The 13,234-nt window shown below is 45.8% G+C and overlaps 1 protein-coding gene across 5 annotated transcripts in view; it reads right to left on the reverse strand.

Moving 5' to 3' along the window:
- The window catches only part of LRRK2 (leucine rich repeat kinase 2), a 138,106-nt gene that overhangs the window by 75,490 nt on the left and 49,382 nt on the right, over positions 1-13,234 (reverse strand). For all 5 annotated transcript variants that reach the window (XM_053251704.1, XM_053251705.1, XM_053251706.1 and 2 more), the window contains 5 exons: positions 11,986-12,110; positions 9,870-10,014; positions 9,052-9,191; positions 6,990-7,118; positions 6,694-6,864 (listed from right to left, as the gene is read on the reverse strand). In XM_053251704.1, coding sequence (XP_053107679.1) covers positions 6,694-6,864; positions 6,990-7,118; positions 9,052-9,191; positions 9,870-10,014; positions 11,986-12,110 — 710 coding nt within the window. The remainder of the gene's footprint in view (positions 1-6,693; positions 6,865-6,989; positions 7,119-9,051; positions 9,192-9,869; positions 10,015-11,985; positions 12,111-13,234) is intronic.

The raw sequence follows: 13,234 nt of genomic DNA on the forward strand, positions 1-13,234 counted from the left end.
CGGACCCCCTTCCCTTTGTTCGAACTTCCACGAACATGGTGTTGGTGTTGCGTAAAGAAGCTGTGCGCTTAATGTAGGCTTTCAAGCATCTACGCACATCCAGTTTGTGCCAGAGCTTTTCACGTGCATGCGTCGGATGAGGGCAGAAGGAAGGCAGAAAAACGTCCTGAGATTGGTGAAAAGTGGACGGCACCTTCGTGCGCACGAAAGGATCAGGGATGAGCCGTACTGCCTCCTTTTGGAACACACAGAACGCTCTATCGACCGAAAGAGACCTCAATTCCGACACACGGCGTGCTGACGTAATAGCCACCAGAAAGGCCAATTTCTTCGACAGTGTTTCTAGTGGAATGGATGATATCAGTTCAAACGGAGGATGCTGTAATGCGGAGAGGACCAGATGGAGGTCCCATGATGGGAACCTGTGTATTACTGGGGGAGATAGTAGGGTAGCTCCCCTCAGGAAACGTTGCAAGTGTGGGTACGATGACAGATACTCTTGGGGTCTGCCTGAGATAAGGCCCAGCAATGACGCAGCCTGGCGTTTTAGAGTGTTGGGCTTGAGGCCCTTGTCTAACCCATCTTGAAGGAATTGTAGGATGTGTTTGATGGAAGCCGACCCTCGAGGGATGGAGTGCAGGGAAGACCATTTGAGGAACGCCCGCCAGGTTGTCTGGTATATCCGATTCGTGGAAGGCCTCCTGGATGCCAGGATCGTGTTCGTGACCGCCGTGGAGTATCCGAACTCCTTCAACAAGTTCCGTTCAGTTTCCAGGCGGTCAGCCTTAACCACGCCGGGTCGGGATGGTAAACCGGTCCTTGGGAAAGCAGGTCTTCTCTGACAGGTAGCTGCCATGGTTCCTCCTCTGCCATGAGAACGAGTTCCGGGAACCATGGTCTTCTGGGCCAGAAGGGGGCGATTAATATGACTCGGGCCCTCAAGAGGCGAATCCTCCTGAGGACCCTGGTCAGTAGCGGAGTCGGGGGGTATGCAAACAACAGTCCCTCGGGCCACGGGCTGGCAAGGGCGTCCACTGATGCCGCTCCCTGAGAGGGGAACCTGGACATGAACTGGTGCACTTTGGAGTTTATCGGGGACGCAAACAAGTCCATGCAGGGAACGCCCATGCGGAGGGTTAGCAGGTGGAAGACCTCTGGGTGAAGACTCCATTCCCCGGGATGAATGTCCTCCCTGCTTAGCCAGTCTGCCTTTGTGTTTAGCTCCCCTTTGAGGTGATGAGCTATTAGAGAACGCACATTGGCCTCCGCCCAGTGTAATAGTAGCATTGCCTCCAGGTGAAGGGAGTGGGATCGAGTGCCCCCCTGACGATTGACGTGTGCCTTCGCTGTCGTGTTGTCCGTTTTCACTAGGACGTGGCGATCCCGAATTGTTGTTTGGAAGGCGGCGAGTGCTAACCGGATGGCTCTCAGTTCTCTCCAATTGATACTGTGTGCTTTTTCCGCAGGATCCCAGCGACCCTGGGCCGAAAGATGAAGACAATGAGCTCCCCATCCCCGGTCGCTGGCATCTGTCGTAACCAAGACTCTTGGTGGATCGAGGAATTCTCTTCCTGCAAACAGGTTGAGCGGGCTCAACCACCATCTTAGGGCCTGGCGCACTTGCTTCGGTATCTGCAGGTACAGGAGCTTCTTCTTTGCGATGGAGTGTTGGTGAGGTAGGAGGAACCATTGCAGGGGTCGAAGATGGAGTCCCGCCCATGGGACGACGTCCAAGGTCGCAACCATGAGACCCAATAGCCTGGAGAGGGACATCAGTCGACTTTTTGATGACATCAGTGCCGACTTGACCTCCTTTGTGATGATTTCGAAGCGGTCCCAAGGTAGGTACAGGCGATCCTCTTCTGTGTTCATCACCACCCCGAGATGTTGCAGGTGGTGTGTTGGCTCCAGGTTGCTTTTGTGGTAGTTGATGAGGAATCCGTGAGTCTCCAATTCCCCGAGGGTGACCTGTAAGTCCCGCTGAGCCTCCTGGAGGGTGGGGGCTTTCAGGAGCAGATCGTCCAAATACGCAAACAGTCTGATACCCCTCAGGCACAGGAGGGCGACCAAGGGTGCCAGAACTTTTGTAAAGATTCTGGGGGCCGCTGATAGGCCGAACGGTAAAGCTGTGTACTGGAAATGCTTGCCGGCGTATTTGAAGCGCAGGAGGTGTCTGCTGTCGTTGTGAATGGGCACATGTAGGTACGCTTCTTTCAGATCGATGGAAGCCAAGAAGTCCATGTGCAACAGAGTTTCCGCTATTGATCTGAGAGTTTCCATCCTGAAGTGGTATTTTTTGACGAACTTGTTGAGAAATTTGAGATCCAGGACTGCTCTTTTTGTTCCGTCCTTCTTTGGGACGGTAAATAAGATAGAATAAACGCCCCCCCCCCTCCTGACAGGATGGGACGGGTTCTATTGCAGCAATTTGCAGAAGATGCTCGATGGCGAGCATCATGTCTGCGTGTTTGAGGGTGCAGCGAGATCGAGGCGTTGGAATGAACCTGGGGGGAGGAGGGGTGTTTAATTCTATCTTGTAGCCCTGCTGAATCACTGACAGGACCCAGGAGTCGTTGACTGAAGACTCCCAAGCGTGGGAGAATTCTGACAGGCGACCCCCCAACCTGATGACTTTGCAGTCATTGTTGCGGTTTTTGTTTAGGCTGCGAGCCCTGTTGTCTATAGCCGCCCGCACCCCTGTAAGGGAATCGCTGACGACCCCATGTTCCCCTCTGCTGTCTGAAATCCCTGAACCGGCCTCTAAAAGGCCGGGAGGGCCGAAAGGGCTGAAAATTCTGAAACTGTTGGTAATTCTTTTTAAAAGGTTGGCGTTCTGCCTTCCTAGTTGTTGTGGGCATCGTTCTGCGCTTGTCCACTGACTCAACTAAAATATCCTTGAGGGCCTCCTCCCCAAACAACTTAGTGGCATCATAGGGCACAGCGGTCAGGTTGGATCTTGAAGTATTATCCACTGCCCAATTTTTTAGCCAAAGGTGGCGCCTGCCAAGAACTGAGGCTGCAGCTACTCTAGCTGAGTATCTTACAGAATCTAGAGTGGCATCCGCCATAAAGGCTTGCGCCTTCTGAATTTTAACGAGCTGCTGTCTAAATCTGATGTTGTCAGCAGGTGGATCGTTTAAAAGGCCATCAATCCACAGTAGGGAGGCCCTAGCTGCCATGGATGCCGCAGCCGCCGCTCTTGTAGCATGCATTGAGTTTTCATGAGCTCTTTTAAATGCTGATTCGGCTTTTTTATCTGCTGGGTCTTTGAGTGTGACTTCTCCATCCCTAGGGACCAAGGAGTTTGACACCAGCTGAACTATCGGGGCATCTGTTGCAGGAGTCTTGAGCAATTCAGTCACTTCAGCCTGGAAAGCATAAAAGCGGTTAGAGATAGCTAAAGGCTTTCTGTTGGCTGCAGGTAACTTCCATTCTTGTTTGACTACATCTGTGAAAAGAGAGGGAAATGGCAATAAAATTTCTTTAGTGGTGGCCCTGGGGAACACCCAATCACCCTTTTCATTAGATGGTTCCTGATTATTCGACTGCTGAAGGCCAATAGTCTTTAAAATCTTATTCATCAGTGGATTAAAATCATCAGCCACAAAGAGCCTTTGAGACACTGCAGATGTGTCATTATCGTCTCCCCCTGACCACTCTGCCTCCTCTCTATCAGGATCCATGGGGTCCTGGGGCATAGGTTCTGTGGGGTCAGCGTCTTCCCCCCCAGGGAGTGGGCTCTTAGGCTCATTACTGATAGGGGTTCTAATAGGCCTGGGATTTCGTGGGTTAGGGACCCCTGATCCCTGGTCTGACAACTCAGAGGAGTGTGCATCACTGCCCTTATCCACAGGTTTTTTAGGATTAAGGTGCTTAATCTTCTTTTTGGCCTTCCTGGGGGGAGAGGGGGAGCATTCGCTGGAGGAGTCTGACTCCGAGGGGGAGGGGTCCCGCTTCCTCCGTTTCTTAGACTTTCCCGCCTTACGGGGTGGCCTTATTTGATAAATGGTGTCCACAATCGCATTCTTGAACCAGGCTTGCCATTCTGGGGGTACCGCTTTGGGAATAGAGATAGTAACGCCATGGCTAGGGCCCACATCTCCCCCGCCCCCTACCGATTCGCCTGGTACCTCAACCTGCTCTTGTTGCTGCAGGGAAGGCTTCGGAGGGGCCTGCTGCGATGACTTCAAAATGGCCGCCGGCTGCTTTCGCGCCTTTTCGAGTTCCGTCGCCATTTTATCCTCCTTCCCACTCTTACTGAGGCGAGCTTGCTGAGGCAATAAAACTTCCGAGGGGCCACGAGGACTCGATATGGCGATGGCACCCTCCGCTGCCCTCCGGGCCGCTGAAGCACGTGTCTCGCGGCCCGAAGGCAGGAGACACGCCGCGTACCCGGGAGCGACCGGTGCGGGCGGCTCCAAGGCAGCCGTCACCGTCGCCGCAGCTAAACTAAGCAAACGGAGCTTCTTTAACTGCCCGATGTCTTTCCCTCGCTCCTCTGACCTTGCGTTTGATGCTGAGCAGCTGGGGAGTGTAGAGATCTCCCGCCTGCAGGAATGCCCCGGTTCTGGAGAGCAGAGCGGCAAGCTCGGTCGCGTCGGAGCTGGGGCGTGAAAAGCCCTAGAAAGCCCCGGACCAAAACGGTCCTGATTGCAGCCTCTGGGCACCAAGACGATTCTTGCCCTAATAGGGCTGCCCATGAAATGAGGAGCTGAAGGAAGGGGAAGGGGGGAGGAGAGGTAAGGAGAAGACTAACAATTTTTTTTTTTTTTTTTTTAGTTAGGGAACACACACAACAAGGTAAAGAAGGAAAAAGCTGACAGAAAAGTACAGTTAAGAAGCAAAAGAGAGAGTCAAATTCGAGAAAGACCAGGAGAGAAGAAAATCTGCTGCTGGAGCTGAAGCGAGGACAGAAAGAACTGGGGCGGGGTTATCCTCTGCAGCCCCAAGTGGGCGGGCACTTTCTGTTTGTTTTTTCACAGTATCTGTCCTGCTTGGAGCTGGTGGGAAAGGATAACCCGGAGATGTCCCTGGCATCAGGAACTGAGAATGGATAATTTAAACAGTGAAAATATAGCAAGCATGCCATATTACTTAAAACATATTGCACACTAATCCTATATCACCCTGCAAAAGACTCAAGTCTTACAAAGTGTCAAGGAGGTTCCAGCTCCTCCAAAAAGGTCTTCTTCTAATACCCAGGAGCCCAGAAATGGAGCCATTAATGAAATAGTTAATTTGAACACCGCCTAGAGATTTCTATATCAGGCAGTTTAGAAATTCAATTTAAAAAATTTAAAAAAATAAAAATTGTCCCTGAACATTTTAAAGTGGGTACTGGTCCAGCAGAGTCATAAGGCAATCATAGGTGATAATATGTAATTTAGAAACCAAACCCCTTAGCTCCTTGCATGGCATTCTTCCCAATTTACTCTGCAACCGGGTAAAACATAGGCAAACAAAATCCCCACAATATGCAGAACAAAACCAGGATCAATTCAGATGCAGAAGTAGTGATTTCACATACAAAGACAGCTTTAATGCAGATAGTGACTCTCTCTCTCTCTCTCTCCCTCCCTCTCTCACCCCCCCCGATATCTCTGATAGATTAATTACCACAATGCCTGTCACCAGAATAGGAAGTATGATGCTTTCAGATGATATAATCACCTATTCAGATCCTCTGGAGGAATTCTGCTCTATGTGCCATTGCTGACTGAAGCTCAGTTCATGCATGTGGGACAGAGTCTTCTCAGTGGCAGCCCCTAGACTCTGAAATTCCCTCCCACAGGACTACTCCTTCCTTCCCAGCCTTCAACAGGGTTCTAATAACCAATCTTTGCCTTTACAGTATAATAGTAGATGACTGTGCTGGTCTTTATGCCAGGAATCACAACTATTTTACTGATTAGTGTCCCTGCAGTTTGATTATGTTTTTATCACATTTGATTATTTTATAGTTTATCTATATTGTTAACAAGGTAGATCAAAAATCTATAAATAAATAAATAGGTGTGGTGTGTACAGAGATAGAGCTTGGAATTTATAATTTGAGGATGTCAATGGATCCTGTAGGGAATTATTTATACCCAAGATTCTTAATTAGCCTTGCCTGACCAGAATTTAGCTATTGGGCTTAGGTTCATGTTCAGATGTTTGCTAACTGTAAAAGATGAACAGAGCTAAACTAAGTCACACTATTGTTGTATTGTTTGCACACTGTTGTTCCCAAATGAACACTTTACTTCTCCTATATAATGGATGCCATTCATTCCTCCTGAAAAAAGTAAAGGGATGTACTCCGGAACCCTTTTGGGTTAGGTGCTAAGCCTGCTTATTGCCTTTGGAGATCCCAGCCACTAATAACTATGCCTGTTGCTATCTGCATTGTACTATCCTGAGTTTTGGTTTGTAGTCACACCAGAGTGAAACAGAACGCTAGAATAGTAGGAACTGCCTAAGAAATGCATACATTCTATTCCTGCACACTTACGATGTATGACACACTAAAAGGGTAGGTAGCTTTAAAACAACATTTGAAAACTCTTCTGCTCACAATACTTAACAGGTCAGGTGCTTTTGCATTATAACTATTTCTGCAGGTTGTTGAAAGAAAGAAAGAAAAGCAAGCAAGCCAGCCAGCCAGGTACATATTTCAAATCAATGCAATTATTTACATTTTAACATACATACCTGATAAATTAAGGAGTTTGTCTTAGTCTTCTTATTCACATCAGCTCTCAGCAACAGCAAACATTCAACCATAATGCTATTGTATTCAGCACAAGCCTTCTCCAACATCAGGTTTTTTAAATCTTCATTGGCAGCTATTTTAGCAAAGCACTTACAACAAAGACTCTGAAACTAAATTGGGAAGACAGGCAATTGGAACTGAGAAAGCACCTTCCAGAACATGTCAGATTAAATGTGATGGGGAGAAGCAGGGAAGAGGGTCAGAGAAACAAAGAAGATGAGAAGGTCAGAGATACCTGCTGGTCTCTTTGTTCAGTGAAACACATGGACATCTGATAGAAAATAGCTGTGTCAAATGATTCCTGTATTAGCAGCTTTGCAAAACAAGGTGATAGATCAAGTATTGTTATAATTGTGTGGAATCCCTACAGACAAAATGAGACCAAAATGGTGAGCCAAAAGAGCAACCGAAACTATGTTGTTGAAAACATTCAGCTTGAAAAAGAATGATTCTTTAAGGACAAGTGGGACCAAAACTATTTGGGGAAATGTGTTAATATTTCATGTCTACCGCAGGACAGAATGGTGCCAGAACATACTGGAGTCTGACACAGTTTCATCCTGGAGGCTTCTTTTAAATAGGAGGTGCCTTGCAGAACATGGGCAGAAGATTCCTGCACTGACAAGCTAGAATGAGAACACTGCATGTTGAAGAAGCTGTCAGACCCTGGACTCACTGGATTCTGGTGAGTCTGAATGTGAAACCAGAGCTTTCATAACTCAGACTAGAATCTAGAGGGCATATTTGAAAGCTCTGGCAGACTTCAAAAAAGGAAAATTATGGGTCTGTTGAACCCTTTCCCAAGCAGAATCAGTTAAAATATTAATCTCTCAGATCCTTTTTTCAGCTAGTTATCTTTTCTACCCCCAGATTAAGTAGACTGTGGTGTGTGTGTGTGTGGTGGTGGGGGGATCCCACACACATATATGTACAACAACAACAAAACCATGGTGTTCCCTACTAGTCAAGCTACAGGTCAACTATTTGATTTTAGACAACTAAAATCAGGCAAGTTTTAGGCAGTCTGCTTATGTTAAAGATAATTTGTGAATGGACACACCATACTCTGCTGCCACTGTTTGCCTAAAGCTGGATTCCCCAGAACATAGGAAGCTGCCAAATACTGAGTCAGACCATTGGTCCATCTAGCTCAGTACTGTCTACACAGACTGTCAATGGCTTCTCCAACGTTGCAGGCAAGAATATTTCTCAGCCCTACCTTGGAGATGCCAGGGAGGGAACTTGGAACCTAGATGCTCTTCCCAGATGCATTTATATATGCATCCTTTAAGCGGAATACCTTACAGTGCTCACACATGTAGTCTCCCATTCATATGCAACCAGGGTGGATCCTGCTTAGCTAAGGGGACAAGTCATGCTTGCTACCACAAGACAGCTCTAGGACAGACTAAAAGGATCCTTGCCACCTGGAGAATTGCCCCAAACCAAGCAGTAGGAGAGATGCTTTATCACTTCTGCAGTCCTTGTGACTGAACAGCTTGCTGTTTAAGACAAGTTACTGTACTGAACTCACAGATGCCAGCACAACCAAAAGACCAATGACATGTAATCCTATCAAACTGAAACTGACAAGAGATTTTTTCAATTTGCCCAAGATTTCGGCCTGGTTGTCACAGATGCATATTCATCATTTGATGACTACATCATCATCAGCTCTATATCTGTGATGGCCCATTTATATATTCAACTCATCATTTGATGTTACAATCAACAAAAACTAATGTCAGTTTTCTTGACCGCAAACTTTTCTTCATTGATAATGCATCTAAGGTTGTGATGCCAAGTATGCATACTTAGGAATAAGCCTCCTTTTGCTGAGAGTCACTTACTTCAGAGTAAACATGTTTAGAAAGTGGAGGAGTGCTGCCGATTCAGGAAGTGGTGGCAAGTGGTGGGGGATCAGGTATGAACCTGCTCTCCTCCATTTTAAAGGTGCAGGGGATGTGTTACGAATTGCCCTTCGAATTGCAATTTGTGCACATCCCTACTGGAAAGATGTAGAGGGGAGGATAACAGGAATTTAAGACCTCTATGATTCTCAACTTTTTTGGGTTTAACTGGAAGATTTAAAGTGAATAAGCTACTGATTTTGGTATGACTGTGCTATAGGTAAACCAAGAAAAGGGTACAGAAACCTGGCTCATTAGCAGAGAGAGTGAGATTATCCTGGGGTGCTGGGGTGGGGTGGGATTCTGAATTTTACTTTTCCAAAGGAACCTTCCTGCTCCTTTGCCAACAGAAAAGTACTACATCTTTATACAAAAGACATCACATACATGAGTTTGTATTTCAACAACATCCTTAAATCGTCGTAAAGTAGAAACCAAAACTGCTGCCAGAAGGTGTATAGTTGCAATGCACAAGCTCTTCCTTGTAATCAAAGATCCCAGAAGACTTAAACCAAGACACTGTATTTCTAGGAAGAAGGGGGGGGGGGAGTGAATTGGGAATATTAAAACACAGGCATGGGAAATACACAATACGGTCTTATTTGTTGAAAACTCTAGCCCTCTGTACCCAATTTGTGTGCTGTTTTGCCATGAGATTTAATGATATATAAAAACATGACCCCCCCCCAACCCCCACACACAATCTTCCTTTCATGTAGAAGACAATCTAACAATGGATAACAAAATTATATTTAATGACTTCCACACGTCTGCTATTTTTTAGATTCTCAAAGCCAGGGTTATTCCTCCCTGCCACCCCCAGGCATTTCAGGAGAATTGGTGGTAGCAATTTATGTGATTGCTTATTCCAGCTATCACAATAGTGAGATTTGCTGCAGATATTTCTCCATGCAACCAAAGACTATTCTGGGCTCCTTGTGAATTAGGGAAAGCGACTGTGTGAGCCAAGCCTCAGTTTAAAGAGAGAGAAAAAGTCAAGGCATATTTTTAAAATGTATGGTGATTTGGAGGCTTTTGTTTCACTTGTTTCCTTGCAGCTAATAAAGGGAATCTGAACAATTTTTGGAAGTACTGCTTACAAGGATAGACAAACTGGATGCTCTGCACTGAGGCAGGAGGCTTTGATGAGAGGATATGCAAGGTTGATTCCCTTGCATAGCTATACAAAATAGCTTCCTTCATACCTTGATCATCAGGATACATTTGTAGTGTATGGAGAACAGTATCTGCCATTCCTTGCTGTGACAACATTTCTAGAGCACCTGAACACTTCAATACAGAGGAAAGTATCTGAAATCCACATTTCTGAATATGAGGATTTCCAATAAACTAGAAACAAAAATAATAAAATATGGTCATACATTAGACCGAGGACAAATTGGAAAGTTATTTTTGTTCACTTTTGCAAACATGAACAATTATTGCCGTTGAAACGAATTAATAAAGAACATTGAAAAACTCACTGTCTCGTTTTACTGTCCCATTTAAAAATATCTACTGCTCAACATTTGGGTTGCAATTCATAATTTTGCATTGCTGTGCCATGACTCCCTCCAATACTAGGGATGTGCACAGAACTGGTTCTATGTACTCCTGGGAGGGCGGCCGGGGGGTGGGGAGGTTAAATTTAAGAGGCAGGGAAAGTGCTGCCTACCTGCCCGCCTCTGCCCCACTGCTCTTCCCCCACCTGCGCTCTCTCCAAAAGCGGACACACGGGACTGCAGCGTTCCTCCCTGCACCCCGTTCTGTGTCGCCACGCATGCATTCCCTGTGCAAACACGTCGGCCATTTGCATGGCGACACAGAATGGGGCACAGGGAGGAACGCTGCAGTCCTGTGTGCCTGCATTTGGAGAGAGTGTCAGAGGGGAAAGAGCAGTGGGGCAGGAGCTGGCAGGTAGGCAGCGCCTTCCCTGCCTCTTAGTTACCCTCCTGCCGTGTTCAAACATCAGTTGAAGGAACTGGTCCAGCACTGCAGAAAAAGAGCGCCGGACCGGTTCTGTGCACATCCTTATCCAATGCTAGTGCAGGTGGTCAGGTATTTTAAAAATCCAGGCAAATCTTGGAGCTGGAATACTGTATAGCCTCCTATCTCTGCACCTTAAACCAATAAGTAATATTTTTAAAGTCCTTCTGATTTTAAGCCCCTTCATTCTACTATTTCGTTTTGCCTATCTGCCCTTCAACATAAAATATTTCTAGGGTGGTGTACAATAATAAAATATGAGATAAGGAACAACAAAAACAAAAACGGATAATGGCAGCAGCAATTAAAAGACTTTAAGCTTGTTCTCATGGCCGTAACCAAGGAAGGGGAAGGCAGGGGTTAAATCCTCCCAGACAAGCACAGCATTCCTCTTTGGCGCACCATCGCAGGCCCACACGGTCTGCACTGCTCCTGGCAGCCAGGAAAACAAGTCCCAGCCTCCCGGAATCCCATCACTCGACGAGTGCAGAACATTGGCGGAAATCCCCCATGAGTTGGGCACTCTAGGCACCTGACTGTGCAGCCCAAGCATGCACAATCCGGAGCCTCGTGCCCTCTAACTTTGGCCCTGTAACCCCAGTTAAGAGCTGGGGTTAAAAGTCAGGCGAGCGGGAGTGGAAGTGCCGGGATCAGGAGCGATCCTGGCACTCCACTCAAGCAGCCCAACCCAGGCTGGGCTGCCCTAGCCTGGGTTGGGCTGCTCATGTGAATAGCCTCTTTATGTCACCAATTTATGTTTCAGCTTGTAAATATACATGCAATATTATCAAGTGTAAGGCAGGGTTCATATGTAAGACTGGTTCAGACAGTTACTTGTATTAAATGTGAATAGCTACAGTACACTTCACCTATGAGACATGCACACGCTTGCAATTTAATGCAGAAACATCAGTGTGAACTACACCATATATGGATCCAGCTGGTAGCAATTTATGTGACTGCTTGTTCCAGCTATCACAATAGTGAGATTTGCTGCAGGCATTTAACAGATATTTCTCCATGATAATTTTGAGAATTTAATGCCACCTTATCAAAATTCATACATAAGCAGCCAACTAAAGTCTCCATGCAACCAAAGACTATTCTGGACTCCATGTAAATTAGGGAAAGCAACTGTGGGAGTCAAGCCTGTGTTTAAAAAAAAAAAGTCAGGCCATATTTAAAAAATCAAAATAGTCCGTGTGAGCCCAATAGAATGCATTAAATGCATTTATGAAAAATAGTCCAAAATTGTCACCATTCAAACTTGTTGCAGTAATCCAAAAATTCTATCTGTGTGGGCGAGATGCTTATGAAAACAACATATAGTCCTACCCTGTTGAGTGCATCAAGGATTAGTATATGGGTCCCTTCCAAGACACATTGGTTCTGAATCACTTTTAACATTAGAGTCAACTCAGCATCTTCCAAAGTATGATTTTGCTGTTTTGTCATTGCTCCTGTAACAGAGTAAACAGAAAGATTATCCTTGTAGAAGGAAATACTGCCATTGAAATGAATGATATCTATATCTATAAACTAAAAGTCCAGATCTGTTTGCCCTATGTTTTAACTTATTTCTATTATTTACTTTGAGAATTTAATGCCACCTTATCAAACTTCATATATACGCAGCCAACTAAAAAACACATCAATCATAGTTTTTTAAGCAGCTAAAACACACAGAAATACTAAATTTGCCAGTTGATTCAGTATTGCATCAAGGTACTAATAACTACCAATAGAACAGGATGGATTTAGTCTGGTGTTTTTTAAAAAAAAAAAAGGAGGAACAACAAGGGCATACATGTTTTGGGAGAGAACTCTCAACTTTGGAAGCCACCACTGGAAAGGTCCTCTCTCCAGTCACCGCAGACAACAGAGGCACTCTGAGAAGGGCCTCAGAATGGAATCACAGGAGACATAAGTCACATTCTTCACAGAAATCAACTATTTGTCTCTCTGTCTTATCCTCTCAGCATGCAAATTACATTCTCAAAGTGATCCCTCAGAGGACATTTTTGAAGGAAAGAAATGAAAAGAGAATTACCCTTTCTTCCGGGCTCAGAGGCAGAAGTTTTACTTTATCTTCTTTTGGATTCAAAGACTGAAATGAATATGACTATGACAAAATTTGTATATCACTTTTCAATGAGAGTTCCTAAAGTGGTGGTTTACACTGATATAAATACAGGAAAACCTCATTATTTGCAGAACCGCTATTTGCAGTTCTGCGTAGCTGCTGGTGTCTGACACCTGTTTCCAGGATCCGCGGATACCAATGGGTTAAAACCCACATATCCATGGCACCTAGAGGGCCGGGAGTGACCTCTGTGGTCACTTCTGGCCACCATTTTGTCTCAGGAGGCCAGAGGGATACAGGAGGAGCAATTCTGTGAATCATTTATGGAGAAAAATGGACTCCCCCATGATTTTTTGTGGGTTTGGGGGCCATTTCATCCTTTGGGGGCATTCCTGGGTACATGGGGGACCCGCTGAACATGCCACAGTAAGTTCTGGACCATTTGGGGGGGCTTTCTTATTTTTTCCTCCACTCTGGAACCTAATCCTCCTTTCCCTATAG

The sequence above is a fragment of the Hemicordylus capensis genome, chromosome 5, assembly GCF_027244095.1.
Source record: "Hemicordylus capensis ecotype Gifberg chromosome 5, rHemCap1.1.pri, whole genome shotgun sequence".
Taxonomy (NCBI): Eukaryota; Metazoa; Chordata; class Lepidosauria; order Squamata; family Cordylidae; genus Hemicordylus; species Hemicordylus capensis.